The sequence below is a fragment of the Thunnus thynnus genome, chromosome 15 (genome assembly GCF_963924715.1).
Source record: "Thunnus thynnus chromosome 15, fThuThy2.1, whole genome shotgun sequence".
In the NCBI taxonomy this organism is placed as follows: Eukaryota; Metazoa; Chordata; class Actinopteri; order Scombriformes; family Scombridae; genus Thunnus; species Thunnus thynnus.
In genome coordinates this window covers 3,369,709-3,390,245 of record NC_089531.1, presented here as the reverse complement: position 1 = coordinate 3,390,245, position 20,537 = coordinate 3,369,709, and the positions used below count along the sequence as shown (strand labels likewise).

At 39.6% G+C, this 20,537-nt stretch overlaps 1 protein-coding gene across 6 annotated transcripts in view; it reads right to left on the bottom strand.

Moving 5' to 3' along the window:
* LOC137198211 (collagen alpha-1(XIV) chain-like) overlaps nucleotides 1–20,537 on the bottom strand; it is a 222,721-nt gene that overhangs the window by 115,270 nt on the left and 86,914 nt on the right. For all 6 annotated transcript variants that reach the window (XM_067611887.1, XM_067611892.1, XM_067611891.1 and 3 more), the window contains 7 exons: nucleotides 17,867–18,006; nucleotides 16,957–17,083; nucleotides 16,684–16,823; nucleotides 15,938–16,070; nucleotides 15,722–15,766; nucleotides 13,760–13,905; nucleotides 3,350–3,479 (listed from right to left, as the gene is read on the bottom strand). In XM_067611887.1, the coding sequence (XP_067467988.1) occupies nucleotides 3,350–3,479; nucleotides 13,760–13,905; nucleotides 15,722–15,766; nucleotides 15,938–16,070; nucleotides 16,684–16,823; nucleotides 16,957–17,083; nucleotides 17,867–18,006 (861 nt within the window). The remainder of the gene's footprint in view (nucleotides 1–3,349; nucleotides 3,480–13,759; nucleotides 13,906–15,721; nucleotides 15,767–15,937; nucleotides 16,071–16,683; nucleotides 16,824–16,956; nucleotides 17,084–17,866; nucleotides 18,007–20,537) is intronic.

Sequence of the window (20,537 nt, the reverse complement as noted above, 5' to 3'; positions counted from 1 at the left end):
TTCATTCCATCATCATAAAGCTGGACTTTTTCTTTTAAATAAAAATTGAAACGGTGAGGGATAAACCTCACCTGACAAAAGAAAAATAAATAAAGCCAGATAGTGAGAGAGGAAAACTACAAATAAATAAATGTCATAAATAAGATAATATTTCTACCATTAAACTTTCTAGTCATACTTTTTTATTTCTATTAAGATATGTTATTGAGGCAATTTCAAGCGTTCAATTTCAAGCTTCACAGTTGTTGTTTTCTTTAATAGAAATCAAAGCAAGGTTCCACCCTTCCATCCATCTTTCCCGTCATTTCCCCCTCATTTCTCCCTTTCCCCTCCACAGTTTCTCAGCACAAATCCAATAATCCGTTGCTATGTGTGTCTACTACAGCGCAACTCTACTGGTGATCACAGAGCCAAGATGTCAGAGCGTGTTACAGGGTCAGGAGGTCAGCACTCTGATCACAGCAGCTTCTCATCTCTACACTCCAACATCACAGGCTTGTATTTGCCGGGTTATTTGCCCCAAATATAACAAATGACTCCTTGAGTTAGACAGCAGACAAACACGATGTTTGATCAAAAATAGCTGAAAATATGGGTTGTTTTCAAGTTTATTCTAGCATCCTTCTGTTACCCTTCATGACAGCTCACTGCCTTTTTTACAGGCTTTCTTTTAAAGAAGGGTACGATGAAAGTCATGAAGGACTGAGACACGAAGGACTAAATAACTGGATGAATGAGCCACTGAATGAATAGTTGCATATATAAACAAACAGAGAACTAATATTCATAGACGATAAAAACGCTACATAAATTTAAAATAAAAAACATCCTAATAATAACATTTTGAGACTTTAGTAGAATTACTGTGAAAAATCTATCCATCTATCTATCTGTCCATCTATCTATCTATCTATCTATCTATCTATCTATCTATCTATCTATCTATCCATCCATCCATCCATCCATCCATCCATCCATCCATCCATCTATATTCTATTCTGTTTAAAGTGCAGAATCAGCCTGCAGCATGGTCCTGATACACTTTACAATTAAAAAGAAAACATAGGACAAAACATACAGCAAGCACATAAAATAATAAAAAATAAAATAAGACAATTAAAGCCATCAATGTTAAAGGGATGTTAAAAGGTGATGGAACAGAGTAAGTTCTAGGTTAGACTGTAATGCAGTGAATAAAGGAAGGTTTTCAGTCTTGATTTAAAGCTGAACGTGCTTCTTTAACATGTAATGGAAGATCATTCCAGAGATAAGAGATAATGCTCTGAAGCCAACTGTTTTTTTGTTAACTGAAGAAATGACCAGGAGACCAGCATCGAGAGAGCGAAGAGGTCGTGCTGGTGTATATGGTATAATTAGCACAGATTAATACAGTAAGGTGGTGCAAGTCCATGAAAGGCCTTACAAGTTAAAAGAAGAACCTTAAAATCAGCTCTAGCTTGCACTGGTAACCAGTGAAGAGAGGCCAGACTGGGTGTTAAATGGTCAAATTTTCTAGTTTTTGTCAAGATTCTAGCTGCAGCATTCTGAACAAGCTGAAGACTTCTAGTAGCACAACTAGGAAGAGAACCAGAGAAGAAGACATTAAAATAATGAAGCCTGGAAGATACACACCCATGGATTATGGTTTCAGCATCATACAATGATAGAATAGGTTGGATTTTGGCAATATTACTAAGACGAGAAAATAGCCTTGATAATGGACTGAACGAGAATCAAAAATCACTCCAAGGTTTTTATTGGTCGAGCTTTCTGAAAGCCATCAATAGTAACACATCAGTGCCCATATTTGGTTGGTCCAACAGCTAATAACTTTGTTTTATCAGCATTAAATGGCAAAAAATTCGTATTCATCCATTTTTTTCTAATATTTCTGATAGACACGCCTCTAAATTTAGGAGTTGAGAAAGGTCATTTGGCTTTACAGGTACATATAGCTGTGTATCATCAGCATAACAATGAATATTAATATCATTTTTGCATATGATGTCACCAAGGGGAAGCATGTAAATAGAAAAAACCAAAGGGCCAAGGAATGAACCCTGAGGTACACCAAACTTCACAAAATTCAGCGATTGTATTGTTGTAATTTACATGTTAAGTTCTATTTGATAAATATGAAAGAAACCACCATCCCCTGGATACCAATATGCTTCTCCAAGCAGCTTAGAAGTACGCTGTGGTCCACGGTGTCAAAAGCTGGACTCAAGTCAAGAAGCAGCAACAGTGATGGTAAATCAGAATCAACGGTAATTACTAAATCACTGACTAATCTGGTCAAGGCAGTTTCAGTGGAATGACAGGACTAAAAGCCACACTGAAATTTATCAGAAAGATTGTTGTTGGATAAGTAGGCAGTAAGTTGATTAGTGGCGGCCCTTTCAAGTAATTTCATAAAAAGGCAGATTGGAAATTGGTCTAGAATTGTTCAGAATTTGCGGATTGGCTCTGAGGGCACAGAGCCAATGGAAAGCAACTTACTGATAATTTCAAGAATAGGACGATTTAAAAACAGGAAACATTTTTTTAAAAAGATTAGACAGTATAGGGTCTAATACACAGGCTGTGGGTTTGGAGGCTGGTAGAGGCCTCAGGGGAAATCATTTCAAACTGTGAGAGAGTGCGGTTGGTCACAGTGCCTGCATCGATCAAAGTATTGGAGAGTTCACAGCCATCATTCTGGGAGGAGTGTGGACCAGTGACTTTATCTCTGATTGAGTCAATCCTATTTGTGAAGAATTTCAGGAAATGATCAGCATTGACTGAGGAGTTATTGACAGGGATGTTCTGTGTGAGTTTAGCGACAGTATCAAACAGAAACCAAGGATTATTTTTATTAGTGTTAATCAGGTGAGAGAAACATGCTGTCCTAACAGCTGAAAGTGCACTCTCGACCCAGGCAAAGTTAAAAATCTCTTGTTTTGTCGTACGCCATCTGTGCTCAAGATTTCTACAAATCTGCTTGACTGCACAGGTGTCATCTGAGAACATGGTGCTGATTTCATCCGAGTGCGTTTTTTCTAGTTGTAAAAGGAGCGAGTCAAGCATTATCTGTAAGTAAGCAATATCTGAAGTTACAGCAACCCACAACAGTTTCACTACAACCACAAACCTCATGTCACCCCTCTCAACCCCACCCGTCCTCCCTCCAATAAAAAAACTCTTCAGATCTACAAGGATCAAGAAGTTTGCAGCTATATCGAAGTTTTAAATGTGACAGAACTTTAAAACAGGTGAGAATGACACAAATGAAGTGAGCAGAATTAATGAATCTGATCAACTGAATCAATTAAAAGACGGTCAAACAAACTAAAAACTGAATCAGACTCACGTGTTCGTCCCATCCGAGCCGCTGTCGGTCCGTCTCCTTCCATGTAAACGGGAGTGATGGCGATTTTGTACTCGGTATCTGACAGCAGAGGCTGCAGAACCAGGCTGTTCTGACCCGTCGGCACTGTCCTCTGAAGGCAGAAACAAATGACAGATCAATTTTAAACCATCTTTCCCCTTTTCGGGGTGTAGCAGGACACGTAGCAGGTGACACTAGTGTTTGCAGAAACTGATTGAAGAAAATGAAACACATGAATTATAAACCATCCCTTTATTGGCAAGAGTCTCTAGTCCCCTTTTTTAAAATTGGATTTCATTAGTTTAATTAATGCTACAGTGCACATAAACTGTAAGATCAAACAGTGTTAAGTTATGTGCTGATGGCAGATGTTGTAACAGCAGGACAGTCTGACTGTTGGGCTCTAAACTCTGCAGGACAGACACATGCTGGTAGACTGAATAGAGGCTTCCACTGCTTTTAAGATGTTTAATAAAACAAGAGTCTTATGAAATTCTTTTTCTGGTGTTTTGTCAGTTTTTTAAGAATAACCTGCACCGCTGCAGGATCTGAACAAAATTAGATTTTGGTGGAATTCCTCTTTGATATCTATCTTATTACATGCCGGTATTTTCCTTGGAACTGATTCATGAATGAACTTGAAAACCAGCGGTATAAAAGCCTTTTATTGGAGAGTTGCTGCAGGTTTCAAGAGCTGCGGAGGTTAATTGTATCCCGGTTTCCTCCCCACTTGTCTGTGGCCTTTTGTTAAAACTGATCCCTAAATGACTCATCGGTCCAGGTGAGACGCCCTTCACATGCCGGAGAAAAAGGTAATCTGCTCCTTTACCCTGCAGGCTTCCTCTTCTCTCCTTATCTCTGCTTCCAGCTCTCTTTTCTTTCTTTTATTTATGTCTTCTCTGTTGTCTTGTCTACCTTTGTTTCTCTCTCTACCTCTGTTAATGAATTTTAATGATATATATTGATTTCTATTGTCATGTCTCGCTATTTGTCTCTGTGAATAATACTTTCTCTCACACTGATAGCCCAGGGGTGGGATCTTCCATCACATTACCACAAATCAATTCGTCAATCAACAGGAAATGAATCTGCAACTATTGCTATTGCTCCTAATAACAGTTTAATCATTTAAGTAACTTTTCAAGGAAAAAAATAACAAACATTCTCTAGTTCCAGCGTCTTTCATGTGAGAATTTGCTGCTTTTCTCTGTTTTATATCATTGTGAAATAAATATTTTGGGGTTTTGGGAAATTGGCCAGAAAAAACAAGAAATTTGAAGTCATCACCTTGGAAACTCTGACTTTTGATGACCGAAGCAAAATGAATTGCTTAATCATGATCATTAATCACTAGTTGCAGCCCTTAAATTGAATCGTGATAGTAACATAAACCTTGACATTGTAATTTTTCTGGAAATTCAATTGAGAAACTACTTAAACTCACCAGATTCATCTAATTCAGTGAGTGAAACACCTGACAAATAAACAATCGGAGATACTAAAGGAAGAGTTAAAACTGTACAGCAAAACTTCTCCTCAGTTTCAAATATCAGTCAGAGACATTTTCAAACGCTTCACTGTTGGGTTGTTTTCGTGGAGTTTCTTTTGCTGTCTGATGACCTGTTTCTACCCCCAGATAAACTTTGATATGGTTGTTTTGTTCTGGGTAGAAGAAATCTTTCATCTTCTCAAAGGTTGACTTGTACATGTAGACAACCTCAGTCTTTTCATTCCTCTGTCTCTCTCTTCTCCAGCCCTTTTGTCTCCCTGTCCGTCAGTCCGTCGGTCCGTCGGTCCGTCAGTCCAGTTTGCATTCTGACCATGTACAGTCTAGTCTGGCTCCATCCACAAACCCTCCACCCCTCCCCCCAAAAAAACGTCAGACAAGCACCGCGGGCCTTGACAAATCAATTTCAGCTCAGTCTGATGAAAAAGGCAGCAAGTCTCTAAACTGTCACCAAGCCACACTGTTGGAGGAAACTTCCTCCAGCTACACTCCTTTTTTTTTTTTTTTTGTAAATGCAAACATGGTTTCATAAAGTATTTATAGGATTCAGAAACCCAATCTAGTTTTTGACAGAGTCTGTTCAGGCCAAGAATATTAAGTTGGATCCATCCGAGACGTCGCCGGAGCCACAAGGCTCGAAGGCAAAGCTGAATGGGGGAAACTCAGTCGAGTACATAGGTGACGGGAGTTTATTTAAGGTGACTACGCTAGTGAGCAAGAAGAGAAGAAAAACCTGACATTAAGCCTTCTTAATACACCCAGGTGTTGAAGAAGACTTAAAGAAACCACCAACGTACATATGAGACCATGTCAACTCCCAGTTAAATAAAGTCTGGACTGTCTGAAAGTCTAGAGTCTTTCAGTAATAAGTGGTCAGTGCTTACTGTATAACAAATTCAATCCTTGCATATTTAACATTCAACACCTTAAAGGAATACTCCACTGTTTGCATTGAAATAACATCGTTGGACTCGAAAGGATTGAAATCGGTGCAGCAGAACCAGAGATATTGTCTTATTTATTCCATATTACATTATCTACAGATTGTGGTGCGTTATGCTAGTAGCGGCTAACGTAGCCTGGAGCTGTTAGCCTCCAGCAGAGATGAGGAGCTACAGAGGTCTGATAACCTCACTTCTTTCTAACTCCTCACCCCCCAGACCTTTTTCATTCTCAAACTTGTAGTCTTCAGCCTCAACCGACAATGCTGACTCGGGTGACATCACTTGCCGTTTCACACAGTTCCCTCTGGAGACACAAAAGACTCTATACTACTGTTTACACGTATGCAGCAGGACTCCCCCACACCTGGAAACACACTTAGATGTGTTGTATGACATCACCATGACATCACAGCTTAACAGCTGTAGGAAACACTACATTGGTGAAAGAACACCAGACAGAACCCGTACGTTTCCACTACATATCATGTGATTGAAGTTCCACACTTGTGGTGACAAGAGAACCAGCTTCATTCACTGAAGAAGGCCAAAAGATGTGGTTGAAACCTCTGAAAAGCTAGTAAGTGAACCTTTGAGCTCAGATCTTTTTGGTCCAAAAAGTCAAGAATGAACTTCCACTTTCAAACACAAATCAAAACAGCTCAGAGTGGCTCCTATGATTTACTGCTCTTGAATTTGTACCTTTTCCTTCAAACCTAATAGAAATTTCTATATCAAACATTTAAAAGAAACTTACTGTCATCAACTCACAGTGACTGCTCGTTTCAATGAGCTTCAATCCTTGAATTTGAGATATTATAAATAACCAAAAGTTTGCATTACAATGGTTAAACCTGTGATGACAGATACTGTTCACGTATCCCTACACGTCATTTTAGAATCTGGCATTTCCATATAAATAAATGATGATATTTTCATTCAATACTTTTTTTTTTTTTTTTAACATAAAATCTCCTCCAATGTAAAAGAGGGGATCAATGTTCTGTTGGTCTAACCATCAGAAAAAGAAGGAGAAAGGAAAAATAAACACAATTAAAAACTTGAAGACAGGAGTTGGATTTTTGGCCTGAATATATATATATAAGCTACAAGAATCAGTGACAGAAGGAAAACCATGATGCTTAAAACTTTTTAATCCTCCTCTTGACAAAGTTTTCACCTCCTGGTACGACGTTTTGTTGCAGAGCAATAACAGCAAAAACTCTGTTTACACTCAGTGGAATTGCTCCTGATGCCCGGCAGCTTTGGTTTATTGGACGCTGAATGAAGCGCAGCGCAGGGAAATAACAGAGCTTCAGTATCACAGCTGTCGGTGGACAGAAGGCTGCAGGCTGAGTCGAGTCGCCCCGCAGCCTTGGTGTAGATACTGACATCTGGTAAAACACTGATAGAGTCATTTAAATAGATGCAACCATTACCTTCTGTGTTTATAGTTTGTAGAAAGCTGAGAATTCTGAACTCAGTGACATCAGGTTTATGTTTTAAATAGTTTTGTTTAAAGCTGCAGTGTTTGAATTGTGACCACTAGGGGGCAGAATACAGACTGATATAATATCGCTTGTGTTTCATCAACAAAGAAGTGCTGTGACTCCATAATTTTGTCTTTGTAGTGGAGATATGTCGCATTGTGTACATTGACATCTCCTTGCTCCTGTATTTTAGCAAATGTCTGACCATTTTTATGAAATATCGTGCAGCATGAAAGACTGACAGGAACGTAAGAACACAAGAGACTTTATTCTACCGCAAACCTGGATCAGCTGCTGGTCAGAACGTGTTGGTATTTGTGTTTTATTATGCATCTATAACAATATGATATCATAACAGAAACTCTCTGGGAGTTAGCGCATGTTTATATCATATTTTTTTCATAAAAAACACAGAGTGCAAAGTCAGTTACACTATTACCCACAGTCTTCCATGGTATGGGCCTTTTATTGCGTTATTCCAACTTATATTATCAATAAAATATGTTTTTACTTAGGTTGATAAATGAGATTACAGAAAAAAACAAGTAACAACCGTCTGGTCTGGTGATTGTTTGGGAAGAATGGACCCAGACTAAACCAGAAAGAGAACAGACGAGAAAATGGGTGAACTGCATGAAGTCAACACTGTTGTTAACAAACAGTTGTGTAGTTACACACCCAGCAGACATAGAGCAACATTATAATCCCGTTGGTGTTGTGTTTATGTCCACCTGATAACTGTAAGTCTAATATTCGCTCTCCTTTTAGCTCCGTTTTTGGTCTCCACCAGCTCCTGAGGGAAATATCTTTAGCTTTTTAGCTGCTAGATGTACCGCTAACTTCACCAGCTTGTCAATAACTTTGTCCATCTGTTGGTGCTGGGCAGGTATAAAGGAAACTTCAGATGTCCAAAGCATTTTCATTCTGTCCTCACTGCTGGACAAAGTCAGTATTTTATCATCTAGACGGCACTAATTAAAATATAAGAACTATGCTGCTAAATTTACACCAATTAACTTGCACACAATACATCCAAAATGCATCTCTGTGTATATGTGAGAGACTGTTGGAGTTGTTTGGCTGTGATGGAAACTTATATTTGGAAACACTGCAGGTTTTTCAGATAAATGTGTTTTAAGTGTCTCTGGGGATGATGTGGAACAGCTGGTCGACGTGAAGCACAAAGTTTCAGGGATGAAAAACAGTGAAATGTTGTTGTGAACTTGGCAACAACAATAACAGTTCTCACTCTCCAGATTGCTTCTTCTGAGGGAAAATGTTAGAAAAGCAATAAGACTGAAATAAAAAACTCTCCACAGTGAAAGTTGTGGAGCCTCTTAACTACTTAATTAACTCTTTCCAACATCAACCGTCTTAGACAAACACACTGTAGGACTTCAAATCATCTTCTCTCAGACAAGACAGGAGGATTTGACCCAGCTGTGTCCATCTGTCCATCACATACTGGTACAGATTTGACAGGACTGGGGGTCAGTCACTACATCAAAGGTATTTAAACCTCTGAAAGCACCAAAAAGTGAGAGTATGATGTACCTCGGGAGGCAGCTGGATTCGCGAGAACACGCGAGAATCCATCTCGTCAGGCTTCAAGTTACACGCTTGTGACGCTCATCCAGCTGCTGCCTCGCAAGCTAAGACGGCAACAGACAGATGGTTCATCCAATCACCTGCCAAGTGTGGTTTTTTTTTGAAAGCGTCCGCCTGCCATTTTCCAAACAGTTTCTGAGGACGACTTCTCAGACGGTTCTGTGTAACGAACCATCTGGTGCGTCAGGTTCGAGTCTCCAGCTCCTATCAGGTAGAGAGCTGCCATGATTGGTTGATTGACTGGTTAGTTGATCGATCACCAACTATTTTGATAATCAATTCATCGTTTTTTTAAAGAAAATGTGAATATTTTCTGGTGGTTTTGGTTCTATATGACAATAAACTTTATATCTTTGGGTTGTTGGACTGTTGTTTGAGACAATCAAGACATTTTAAGTTGCATCTTTGGTTTTGGGAAACAGTTATTGACATTTTTCACCATTTTCTGACATTTTATGGACCAAACAACTAATCAATTGAGAAAATAATCAGCAGATTCATTGATAATGACAATAATTGTTAGTCGCAGCCCTAATGAGGCGCTTCATTCATGGTGGATCATATGTGAGGCTACGTTCACATTACAGGCCTTAATGCTCATTTACAGTGTTTTTGTGTTATTGGTTCACATTCATGTTTGTAAGTGATCTGTATCCGGCTACGGTGTGAACACTGTTGAGGTCCTGAACTGGCCACACATGTGCAGATTTAACTGAAATGGATGACGTGGCTTTGTGCTAGCGAACATATCCAGGATTATCGGTTGCGGAGGTCAGCAGACAATACAGATGATGATATTGAGAACGTGGTTATTTTTACCGGGCTGTGATGTGTCGACACTGAATGATGACGACAGACGACACGCGCAGTGTAGTGAAAAAAACACACTTAGACTCATATTGTATAACCTTGAACATGTAACCATTTAGTTTATGCTCACCTTTGGTTAGCATTAGACTGTATGCTGATCCCTTGCAAGGTTTTACATCAAAGACAGAAAGACAACTTGGTCTTTGTCAGTTTTATTTTCAGATTTCCACCACAGCAGAGAGGTGAGACATTAAAAAAACACACCACCATGCCGTCTGATCTGACTGTTCTGACAGCAGTCACACGGCCAGAGATCAGATAGGAATCAGATCCACATATGCAAGCATGGCCCAGATCTGATATGAAAATATCTGATTTGGTTTGTTCAAACTTCTGTGAAAAAATCTGATGAGTCATTTGGAGGCAAAAAATAGATTTGGGCCACTTCAGGATGTAATGTGAACGCAGCCAAAGTGTTTGTTTTGTTTTAATATGTTCAACACATTTATTTTGTCTCTTTTTTTATGATGCTGAACTGCATTAAACTGCTGCATAAAATCAGTGATTTAATTAAATTTGATATGATTCAGTTACGACTAAGAGAAAACACGTCACCTACAGCTTCGTTATTAGCAGTTTCAGATCAGATTCTATCAGTGAAGATAAGCTGGGATAATAATAACTGCCATCCAGAAATCAATTACATGTAAATGAGTTATTTTTTCTTTTTGTAATGGCTACTGTCCCTCACTTGGCAGCAACAAACCACAGAGTGAAAGTTGCTTTGAACAAAGCAGGAGAGGAAGCCGGCCAGTTTTTTTCCCTCCGGCAGATAGACATCTAAATGGTCGCTATTGAGTGCAGCACTTGGTGATTCATAACCTGACCAGATTGCCAAACAGAACCCACAGCTGTTCGCACTTTGATAAGAGATCTCATTTAACAAGTCGCCGGTGCGAGCAGCTGGCGACTCTTTATTGTCAGGATGAAAAGGCTGATGCGGGTCCGGCGGCCGGAGTCGGCCGAGGGGACGCAGCGGCTTCCGGCGTTGGCGACACCAACAAACTCACACACACATAAATACACACCTGACGAGTTCAGAGTCTAAAATATGATTGTTGAGATTGTTTGACATTTACTAACCTGACATACTGCTGACACCTCACTGCACTTTAGTTTTACTTGACTGCGTCCATTTTATGCTACTTGATACTTCACTACAATTCAGCTTTTACTTTTCAGATTAAGATTTCACACACAAGTAAATATGATACGTCTGTAAGGAACAACACGGTTTAAAGATGCTTACCCACTGATGCTTCAGTATTAATAATCTTATAATGTCATATAGTATAACAGCTAGTCGCTATGTTAGTTACAGTGTCTTTTTTTGTGGCATTGTGTAGTTTTATACTTTTTACTCCATTGTAACAAGACCCTCAGTGTATTTAAACTGTGTTAACCATTTTAGCTGCTAAATGCTCCACTATGTTCACCAGCTAGTCTACAGATAACTGTCTCTGTTTGCCGTTTGGTACTGAGCAGGTAGTGTACAGTGGCTTTTTAGAGCCCAAAACGGCACTATGAGACACTGAGAGTGAACCAGAACAGTAAAGTTGCAGCTGGACAGATAAACAATGAGCTGAAACTCACTATAAAGCTCCGTAAGGCCGAGAGGAGCTGCAGAGTCTCTGATAATTCCAAACACATTACACACTGACACGTTGCTATGTTGTTATTATAAAGATTAATGAATATAACTTTACGTAAAGGATCTGAATACTTCTTGGAGCTTTAGAAATAAAGGATGTCCAGCACGTCTTAATTATCATATAAAAGTTACTACAAGAAGACAAATGAAGATAAAAAAATAAATTTGTCTTCGGATCATGAGCAGAAATAAAATATTTCCTTTGTTTTTCTCACTCAGATGTAAAATGTATTGAGTTTCAGTAAAATTTCTAAAGCTTTGTTGAGTTTGACGAAACCTTCATATATTATATTATTATTTCTATTATATTATTATCTATTATTGTATAGTAACTGCATGTGAATAAGAAAACTATTAAATCACTCAAGTTAACACAACAGAAACATCTTTGTATGTTCGCAGCTCAAATTTTAACTTTGCTACTTTAAGTCTTGATACATAACTGGGAAGTTACTATATTAACATGATCACACATGTTAATATAGAAACAAAGAGGGAAAAAAAAGAAGGAGGCAAAAATAGTACTGTTGTGTTGTTTTTTCAATTCACAGCTTTGATAACTGACATTTAAAAGATACTTTTTATTTCTCGAACCGACTGCCGATATCTCAACTTTAATTTTGGCATTTATATCAACATCTATTTAGCATTTTAATGTTTACTTGTCAAGCACGTCCACACACGAGTACAGCAAGCAGTCACACTGACACAAACACAGCACGTTTCCACCAAACAGAAGCCGCATGTCATCACTGTTTGTTTCTGTTTTCTGTCTCTTTACCTCTCTCTCTCTCTCTCTCTCTCTCTCTCTCTCTCTCTCTCTCTGTTGTGGCTCATTAGTGTGAAGACTTGCCAGTCTCTCTCTCTCTCTCTCTCTCTCTCTCTCTCTCTCTCTCTTTGAAGACCTGCCACTGTTTTCATCATCATAATCTTCCTCCCTCTCTCTCTCCTCTTCCTCTCAACTCGACTCTGAACACCAGCAATCGACTTCAACGCCGCCATCTTTTGTCTCCCCTCCCTCTGTAGATGATTGACACTTTATTTAAATCAACATCTATCTGTTTCTGTTCCTCCCATTCACTCTCTTTTAGCTCTGTTTTTGTTCTCCACCAACTCCTGAGGGAAATATCTGGCTCTTTAGCTGCTAAATGCTCCACGATGTTCACCAGCTAGTCTACAGCTAACTGTGTCTGTTTGCCGTTTGGTGCTGAGCAGGTAGTGTACAGCGGCTTTTTACAGCTTTTTCTCTGAAAACGACGCTATGAGACGCTGAGAGTGAAGCAGAACAGTAAAGTTGCAGCCGGACAGATAAACAATGAGCTGAAACTCACTATAAAGCTCCGTAAAGCTGAGATGATGATTCCCTGTATGTTCATCACTACGAGTCACGACCAACACATCTCAAACTGTCAGCTCAGACACTGTTATTATTATAAAAATATCTCTTATAGCTGCTTTAAGGTGTCAAGTCTCTACTGTTAAACATACTGTATGTTCAGAACTGTCACCAATAAATAACTAAACACACTGAAGCTTCTTCTGGTGGAGCTTCGATGCTATAAAGAGGCACAACGCAGAAGTGGAGAGAAAGTAAACACATATAAACCAGCAGCAGAGAAGTGGATTATGCTGCAGGAGTGGTTTAAAGAGTCTCTATCGGTGTTTTGATTCTTTTTGACACATTTTGTTTCTGCCTGGACTCTGAGTCACCAGTCAAAGACATTTTATATCGTTTTGAATCCAGCAGCTGCAATCATCCATGAAGGAGCAAGTTACAAACCTCTCCAGACTTAAGATAGACTTAACAATAAAATAGAACTAACAACCAGAACTAATGTAGTAAACACAGTTAAAATCTCAGTGATGCAAATATTTAAATGTTTATCTGACTTGAAAACATCTACTTGCACCTTTAAATGACGGATTAAATGACAAACATCGATTTAATTCATCAAAAGCCGACGAATAAACCGCAACTTCCTGGTTCAGATCCAGCTGTGGACCTTCATTGTATCTTTGTCTCCTTCATTTCCTGTCATCTCTCTGCTATCGCTATGTAGATGTACAGATACTTGGTCTGTCGCTGGAAGTGTTTCATATTTAGGAGTGAAAAACTCACCACCTACACTGTTGACATCTGATTTCTTGAGGGAGAAGATCAGAAACACCGAAGCAAAACACATCAGGAAGAAATACAAAATCAAAAAATGTCACTAATCGCCACCTAAATGTTCAGCCGGCTCGCTGATCATGTGACGACGGTCAAAACGTCCCTCAGTCGTCTGTTATTAAACTGATTCTACATGAAAACAGTCAAAGTCTCACCGTCTCCTCCGCTCGGTCTCCTCTGGCGCTGATGTAGCTCAGCCGATAATGTCGGACGTTCCAGGAGTCGAGCTGCTGCCACGACACCCGCATGCTGAAGGTGGTTTCATCGTCGATCCTCATGTTCCTCACTCCGTAACGAGGAGCTGGAGGATCAGAGAGAGTTAATATCAACTCAATGAAGCACAAAACTGTCACAGAATGAAAAGACTGATCATATGCAGATGTCATTCATTCATTTATTGATCTGTCATCAGTTAAACTTGTAATCAGATATTTGCTTTCTGGTATTTTCCTAAACTTGATCCCTGATGTTTCTGAAGCTGTATTTTCAAAGTCATAAAACTATTTTTATTTACTGGTTTTTATCGCCAGCGTCACATATATGATCTTTATCTACTTGTACCAGATGTTCACTGAATTAGTTTCATGTTTATACAGTTATACATTTAAATATAAGACATCATTTCTACTGTTCTGTTAAACAGAATAAAACTAGAAATATTGTCTCTGCCAACAAGTCAGCTTTCAGTTTACATCCATGTCAATTTAATAAAAGGTATTAAGTGTATTTTCCTTGTATGTGTTCACATGTTTCGCCAGTAAAGGTCATTCTGATAGTAGGGTTGCCGCGGTGCTCGATGTTACCCACACTGTAGCTTTGCTTTCTTCTATAGAAACAAACCCTCATTGTCACGTATCAGCGCCCATGTTCATCAAATTAAAAAACTCCAATTTGTAAAGTATCAAGCGTGTTATAAATACTCAGTCGGATGACGGACGCTACAATTATAAACTGACAGTATCAGTAGCAGAGTGAGACGTCAGCAGCTCTCCTGATGGCAGGCGAGTTGCTCCGGTTCTGGTTCTGAACAGCGGTCGTACACGGAGGACGACCCGCTGACAGCAGCCTGAAACCCGCCGTCACTAACTGTTAAATAAGGGGAAGATTTAAACTACAAATCTGACGTTAAAGATCAAAGTAAGAGCTCTACAGATGAGCGTCATTGATGAATATCGCCACAAGTTTTTTAGTTGGTGGGAAAATTTCCTCAGCATGGCGTCCCTATCTGATAGAACACACAGTCGTAGCCATGATAGTAGACGATGATTGGCCTTTGACCTTTAACCACCAAAATCTAATCAGTTCATTCTTGAGTCCGAGTGGACGTTTGTGCCAAATATGAAAAACTTCCCTCCAGGTGTTCCTGAGATCTCGCCAGAATGAGACGGACGGACAACCTGAGAACATGACGCCAAAATACTTATGTACAACATTTAAGGGCTGAAATTAGTGATTATTTCCAATAGTTTGCGTTGTCACATCATAAAACATCATTATTTTTTTAGACAAATGATGCAGATTACTGCTGACTCAGGAGTGCACGTGGTCAAACGTCGTATTCGCCGGTTTAATTTGGAGGATTGTTGCAGCGCTGAGTCACATTATTCTGCTGATTGACAACGTGCCGACAAAAGCAATAAAAAAAGAAGATTGTTAACTGGAAAACATGTTTTTTATAAGGAAGGAAATGAATCAAACCTTTTGTTTGTTTACAAGAAAAGGCGACAGGAAGTCATTCATTTCCTGATGCAGAAATGTCATGTTGTCAAATGTGTTTAATGAAGGTTCACAATTATGTAAAGTGGCTGCGATGACGTCTGACAGTCAGCGTTCATAAAGACCAGAATAGATTTTCACTGCACTAAATTCACACACACAAATTACAATTTTTTGTCCAATCTGAATCTGGACGGATTTAATCAGCGACAAATTATTTTCCACTCAGGTTATAAATGAAAGGAGGAGGAGGAGGAGGAGGAGGAGGAGGAAGGGGGGGGGGGGGGTATTAGGATGAAATAATGGATGAAGGATGATGGGCGAGTTGGAACATGAGAGGTAGAGGAAGGTGGAGCGGAAACGAACGCAGCTCGATACAACGACCGCAGACAAATATTTACCTGCTGTGGTGGTGGTTGTCGTAGCGACGGTGGTTGCTCTATCAACTGAAAATGAAACAAAATGTAATTTAATTAATCTGCTTGATAAAAAAAAAACATTCACAGAAGCTTCATAAAGAACTTAAAGGATCCTTTGATGTTGTTGTTGTGAAAGTTTCATCGACGTTTCATCTCTTAATCTTCAGAAACGATGTAAAGACGATTGATGTGATTTACCGGTGGTCTCCACCAGGATGACCTCGTCGCTCTCCACCTCGTTCTTGTAGATGGCGGCCAGGAGGACTTCGTACTCGCTGGCGGGGCTGAGTCCTTTTATCAAGTAGGTGTTTATGTTTCCGTTCACCAGAGCCTGAAACAGCAGGAGAATAAAGAGATGAATCATTCTTATTTTAGTTAAAAAACTTTATCAGCTTGAGTTTAATCTTCTACATCAAAGAAAAAAAACATCTGATTTTAGATTTATTGTAATTTATTTGCAGTTAAACAAGCCTACAGTGTGTTTTTAATGTTACAACACAGCAGGAGACAGAAAGATCAAAATAAAGACAGAAAAAGAACCAGCAGATAAACCATCAGCCAATGGGTGAAGAGACTGATAACACGTCTTGTGTTTTGGGGATTATCATCATCTCTGAGATGATCTCTGAGCTGACGAGATAACGAGAAGATACAGAGACGACTTTCATCTTTCTTTCTTTTTTTTTAAGTTCACCTCTGCTTCTTCGTTCTGTATCTTAATTGAATCATCTGATGCAAGTTTATCAGATTTGAGATAAAAACGCGGCTGAGTTTTAATCAACAATCTATAAAAGAGACAAAAAGACGACGTATGATGTGACTGTTAGTTTAGTATAAAGTCAGAATAATAAATAATGTTGCAGCAGCTTTTATTCCTTTCAGGTTTGTTCAGTGGTTTAATGTTGTACTATTTATTCTACTACATCAGAGGTACGTCAGTTTACCTCCTCTCTGTCTGCTCCGTCGGCTGGCATCCAGGTGAGTCGGTACAGCAACACGTCAGAGGCCGGGTGTTGCCATGACACCCGGAAGCTGTCTGTGGTGATGTCACTGCTCCTCAGATCCAACGGGTCTGGGACGGTCTCTACACACACACACACAGACACACACACACACACACACAGACAGTTGTAGTTATGGTAACGACAGCCATTCATGTTTTGTTCTGCATGTTATTAGAATGAATGCAGACTAATAATACTGATGTTATTTCCTACTTGTGGTGAAGCTTTTAGTCACAGGCTCCGCTTGTCCCTCGTTGTAAACAGCAAACACACCGACTGTGTACTCCGTTAATGACGTCAGGTTTTTGAGCATCCAGGTCGTCACGCTGCCGACGTCCACCTGTAGACACAAAACAACTTAGACAATTTGTCCTGATGATGATGTTTGGTTGAACGGTGAATGAATGAAAACGAATGAAAACACACATCACTGGGAAAGTGTGCGGTGCCGGTGTGTGTTGTGTGTGTCGTGGTGTAAAAAATGTTGACAAATCTAGACGTTCAAGGTGTTTTCAAGCCTGAATTGTTTCTGAACTCAGATGTACAGAGATCCTTCAGAGGAAGTGGTCTCGGTGCGATTCATTAGCGGGAACGTGATCCGACCTTCATCTGACTTCAAGGTGAACTTTGTAAGTTTGAGTTAAACTGTTCCTGTAGCCAAGTCTGCTTTCATCAACAGTTTCTGGCAGTTAGCTGCGATCATATAAACATTATGTCGCCTTCTTGAATTCTTTTCTGTGTGAAAAGAAACAGAACCAAGTAGAAAAAAGTTTACCAGTTTACCAGTTCATCCACTGGTCTGATTCAGACCAGAGTGAACAGAACGGTTTGAAAGTGTGTCACTGAGTAAATGTCAGCTGTAGACAGACAAATCTGTTAGTGAGACCGAGGTTCACTACGGGTTCATGACCACCGCTGGTGAAACGTCATCGCTGCTGTGTGTACAGACATCAGCTGACAGCTGGGAAAATAAACACTGTCTGCTTTTTAAAGAGTGAAGCCTTCTCTCTCTATACTAAAGCAGAACATGTCAAAAAGGTAAATAATGTACATAATATATAAAAGTTTAGTGTCCCTTCATCACAGAGTGATAACCTCACGTCCTTCAGACGCGTCCTCTCACCTCGTTGGTCTGGACTCCGTTGGTCTTGACATACATCACGCGGTAGCCGATGACCTTCCTGGAGGCGGAGTCCCAGGTGAGCCGGGCGGAGCTGTGATCCACATCTGAGAAACGCAGGTTCCTCGCCGGGGTCAGCGGTACTGAGTCGAGAGATGAGGCAGGAAGTAAACATCAGCACACAGAGAACAACTGTATTTATATCAGTCTACCAGCTGCTCTGTGTTCGGTTCGTACCACAGAGAAACAGAGACAAAGCTTTTGCACCAATTTTCATCCATTAATTAATTAATTAGTCATTCTCTCCTCGTTTAGACTATTTCTTAACGATTATGCAAATCCCTTCAACTTCAGCTAAGTTACACTTCTGTTATATTCTACTGTATGTTTCATATCGTTGGATGTTGCTTCTGTTGACCTGCTGTTCTGTCATTTCACACTAATAGAATAATAATAATAATAATAAAAGGAAAATAAAAAGATGTTCCTTCACTGCTTGCAGAAGTTTGCAGGCTAATAAACAGAAAGTTAAAAGCTGATAATAATAAAACCTAAACAGTGTGTTCAGCCTCAGCGATGATCATTTAGCTTCATTAGCGTCTCGCTCTCTAATGAACTGAATTAAATTACACACTATAACCTTTGTCCGTTTGACGATATGAGCAGCAGAAACAATAACGTCACACAGTCGAGCCTCGATAAGATCAGAAACACCGGCTGCAACAGAGCTGCGCTTATCAGGGGTCAAAGGTCAGCAGTGTTTTGATTTTGCAAGTGATTTCACAAACTCATGAAATAGACTCCACTGTTTTAATTATAAAGTGGACAAAACCTTATTACATCACACACCCTCGCGCCGGCTCTCTCTCTCTCTCTCATTCTTCCTCTATGTCTCTCGCCCCCCAGAGGTGCCGCGGAGTTCTTCACCTTCGTTCTGGTTTTAATTCAAACAGAGAATCTGATTCGCTGCCAGTGGCTCTGAGACTATTCTGCTTTGAATCGCTGATATGTTTTCTTTTTTTTTACAAAAAAAAAAAAAAATCCCGCCATCGCTTCACCTCAATTATACGGAGGGTCAGAATAAAGACAGAGAGAGAGAGATGAAGGGAAGCAGAGTCTGCCTCCGACTACTTCAGGGGTCGTGGAAAGGTCGGCGCAGGAACGAGCAGGATGGGAAATTAAAAAGTTTAGAGAGACAGGTAAGTCTCTAAAGTTTCTGTATAAAAAAAAATATCACATTCACACAGATGTCAGATGTCTCTGCAGATAAATGTAAAAAAAGCTTCTTTTAATGGTCAATCACAAGATTTTTAGAAGTTTTACTCTGAGAAAGCTTCTATTTCTCCAACATTTAAATACTTCAATAAAAGTTTGAATCAATGCAGTGAAAGCTCTTCATCTCACGGTGATATTTATCTTCTCTGACAGACGTTTCCACCGTTAATAAAACAATCAACCCGCTAAAAGCTTCGTGTCCTGTTTTATAAAGTGAGACGTCTTCATGTGCAACAGCTGATTGACTTATGAACGGAGCCTCCAAGTCTTCTCAGATTATATATTTTTAATATCGTGCACACGCAAGATTAAAAAAACATGATCTTTCCAGACTCTGTACTGGTGAATATTTAACTGATTCATTCTGAAATTCAATAAAGAAATAGTTGCAAAAAAAAATCTCCCTTTGACTGACTCAGCAAACTGCAACATAACAACAACTCCTAAACAAAAACAGCTCACAGTTATAATTTAACCAACAATCTCAGTTTCTGCTTTTGTTTAAAGTTCAAGTTCAGGTTGAAGAAGAAAAGATCTCTTCTCTTGTCTTCTGCTTTTATTCCACTGCGGCTGAATGTTTTGCTGTTTTCTCTCCGTCACATCCCTTCATTCACAATCCTGACGTCACCTGATTGGCTTTATTGGCTTTATTGATAAGGCCGCATACGATACAACACTGCTGAAGCATATTTACACAAACTATACAATCATAGCAGACAAATTAATGAATAAACTATATAAAAACAATACAAGAGAGCATGGAGAAGAATAGGGGCTATGGAAGGCAGGTTTACAACAAACGAATTATTGATGATTAAACATTAATTATTAGCCGTGTGGGTCAGGGGGTCTTGCTGCCGGTCTACAGCAGTCCTCCCTCTCCGAGTCACTTAGACAGAGGAATTCTGGGAATATTTTTATTATTTTTTTCAAAATATTGGTCTCTAATATTTCGGTATTGGTTGCAATGAAGCCAATCAGTCTCTAGATGCTGTTCTGCACGACCCGCCTCCTCCCATCAACCACCATTACATCTCTGGTTCCCATCAACCACCTGCTGGCTCTGCTCCACCAGCATCCAGACCGTCCCGTCTGATATCTTCATACGAGCCTTTATGAAGATGCTTGTTACACACTTCAAACTCATCTCTCCTCATTGAGCTGTAATTTTTTAATCTTGTAAAACCGCTTGTAGTCATCAGAGCCGACATGATGCGGAAAGACGAGGCATTATCTTTGATGTCTTTTATTTCTGCGACGGCCTCTTTTTTTTACCGCAGAGATCATTAAAGCCTCTTTCTTTTTCTCAAACAACAGTTAAATAATCAGATGAAACGAGGGATGAGGGGGGAGAGAGAGAGAGACGGGGGTCTGAATGATTATGAAAAAAACATTAAAA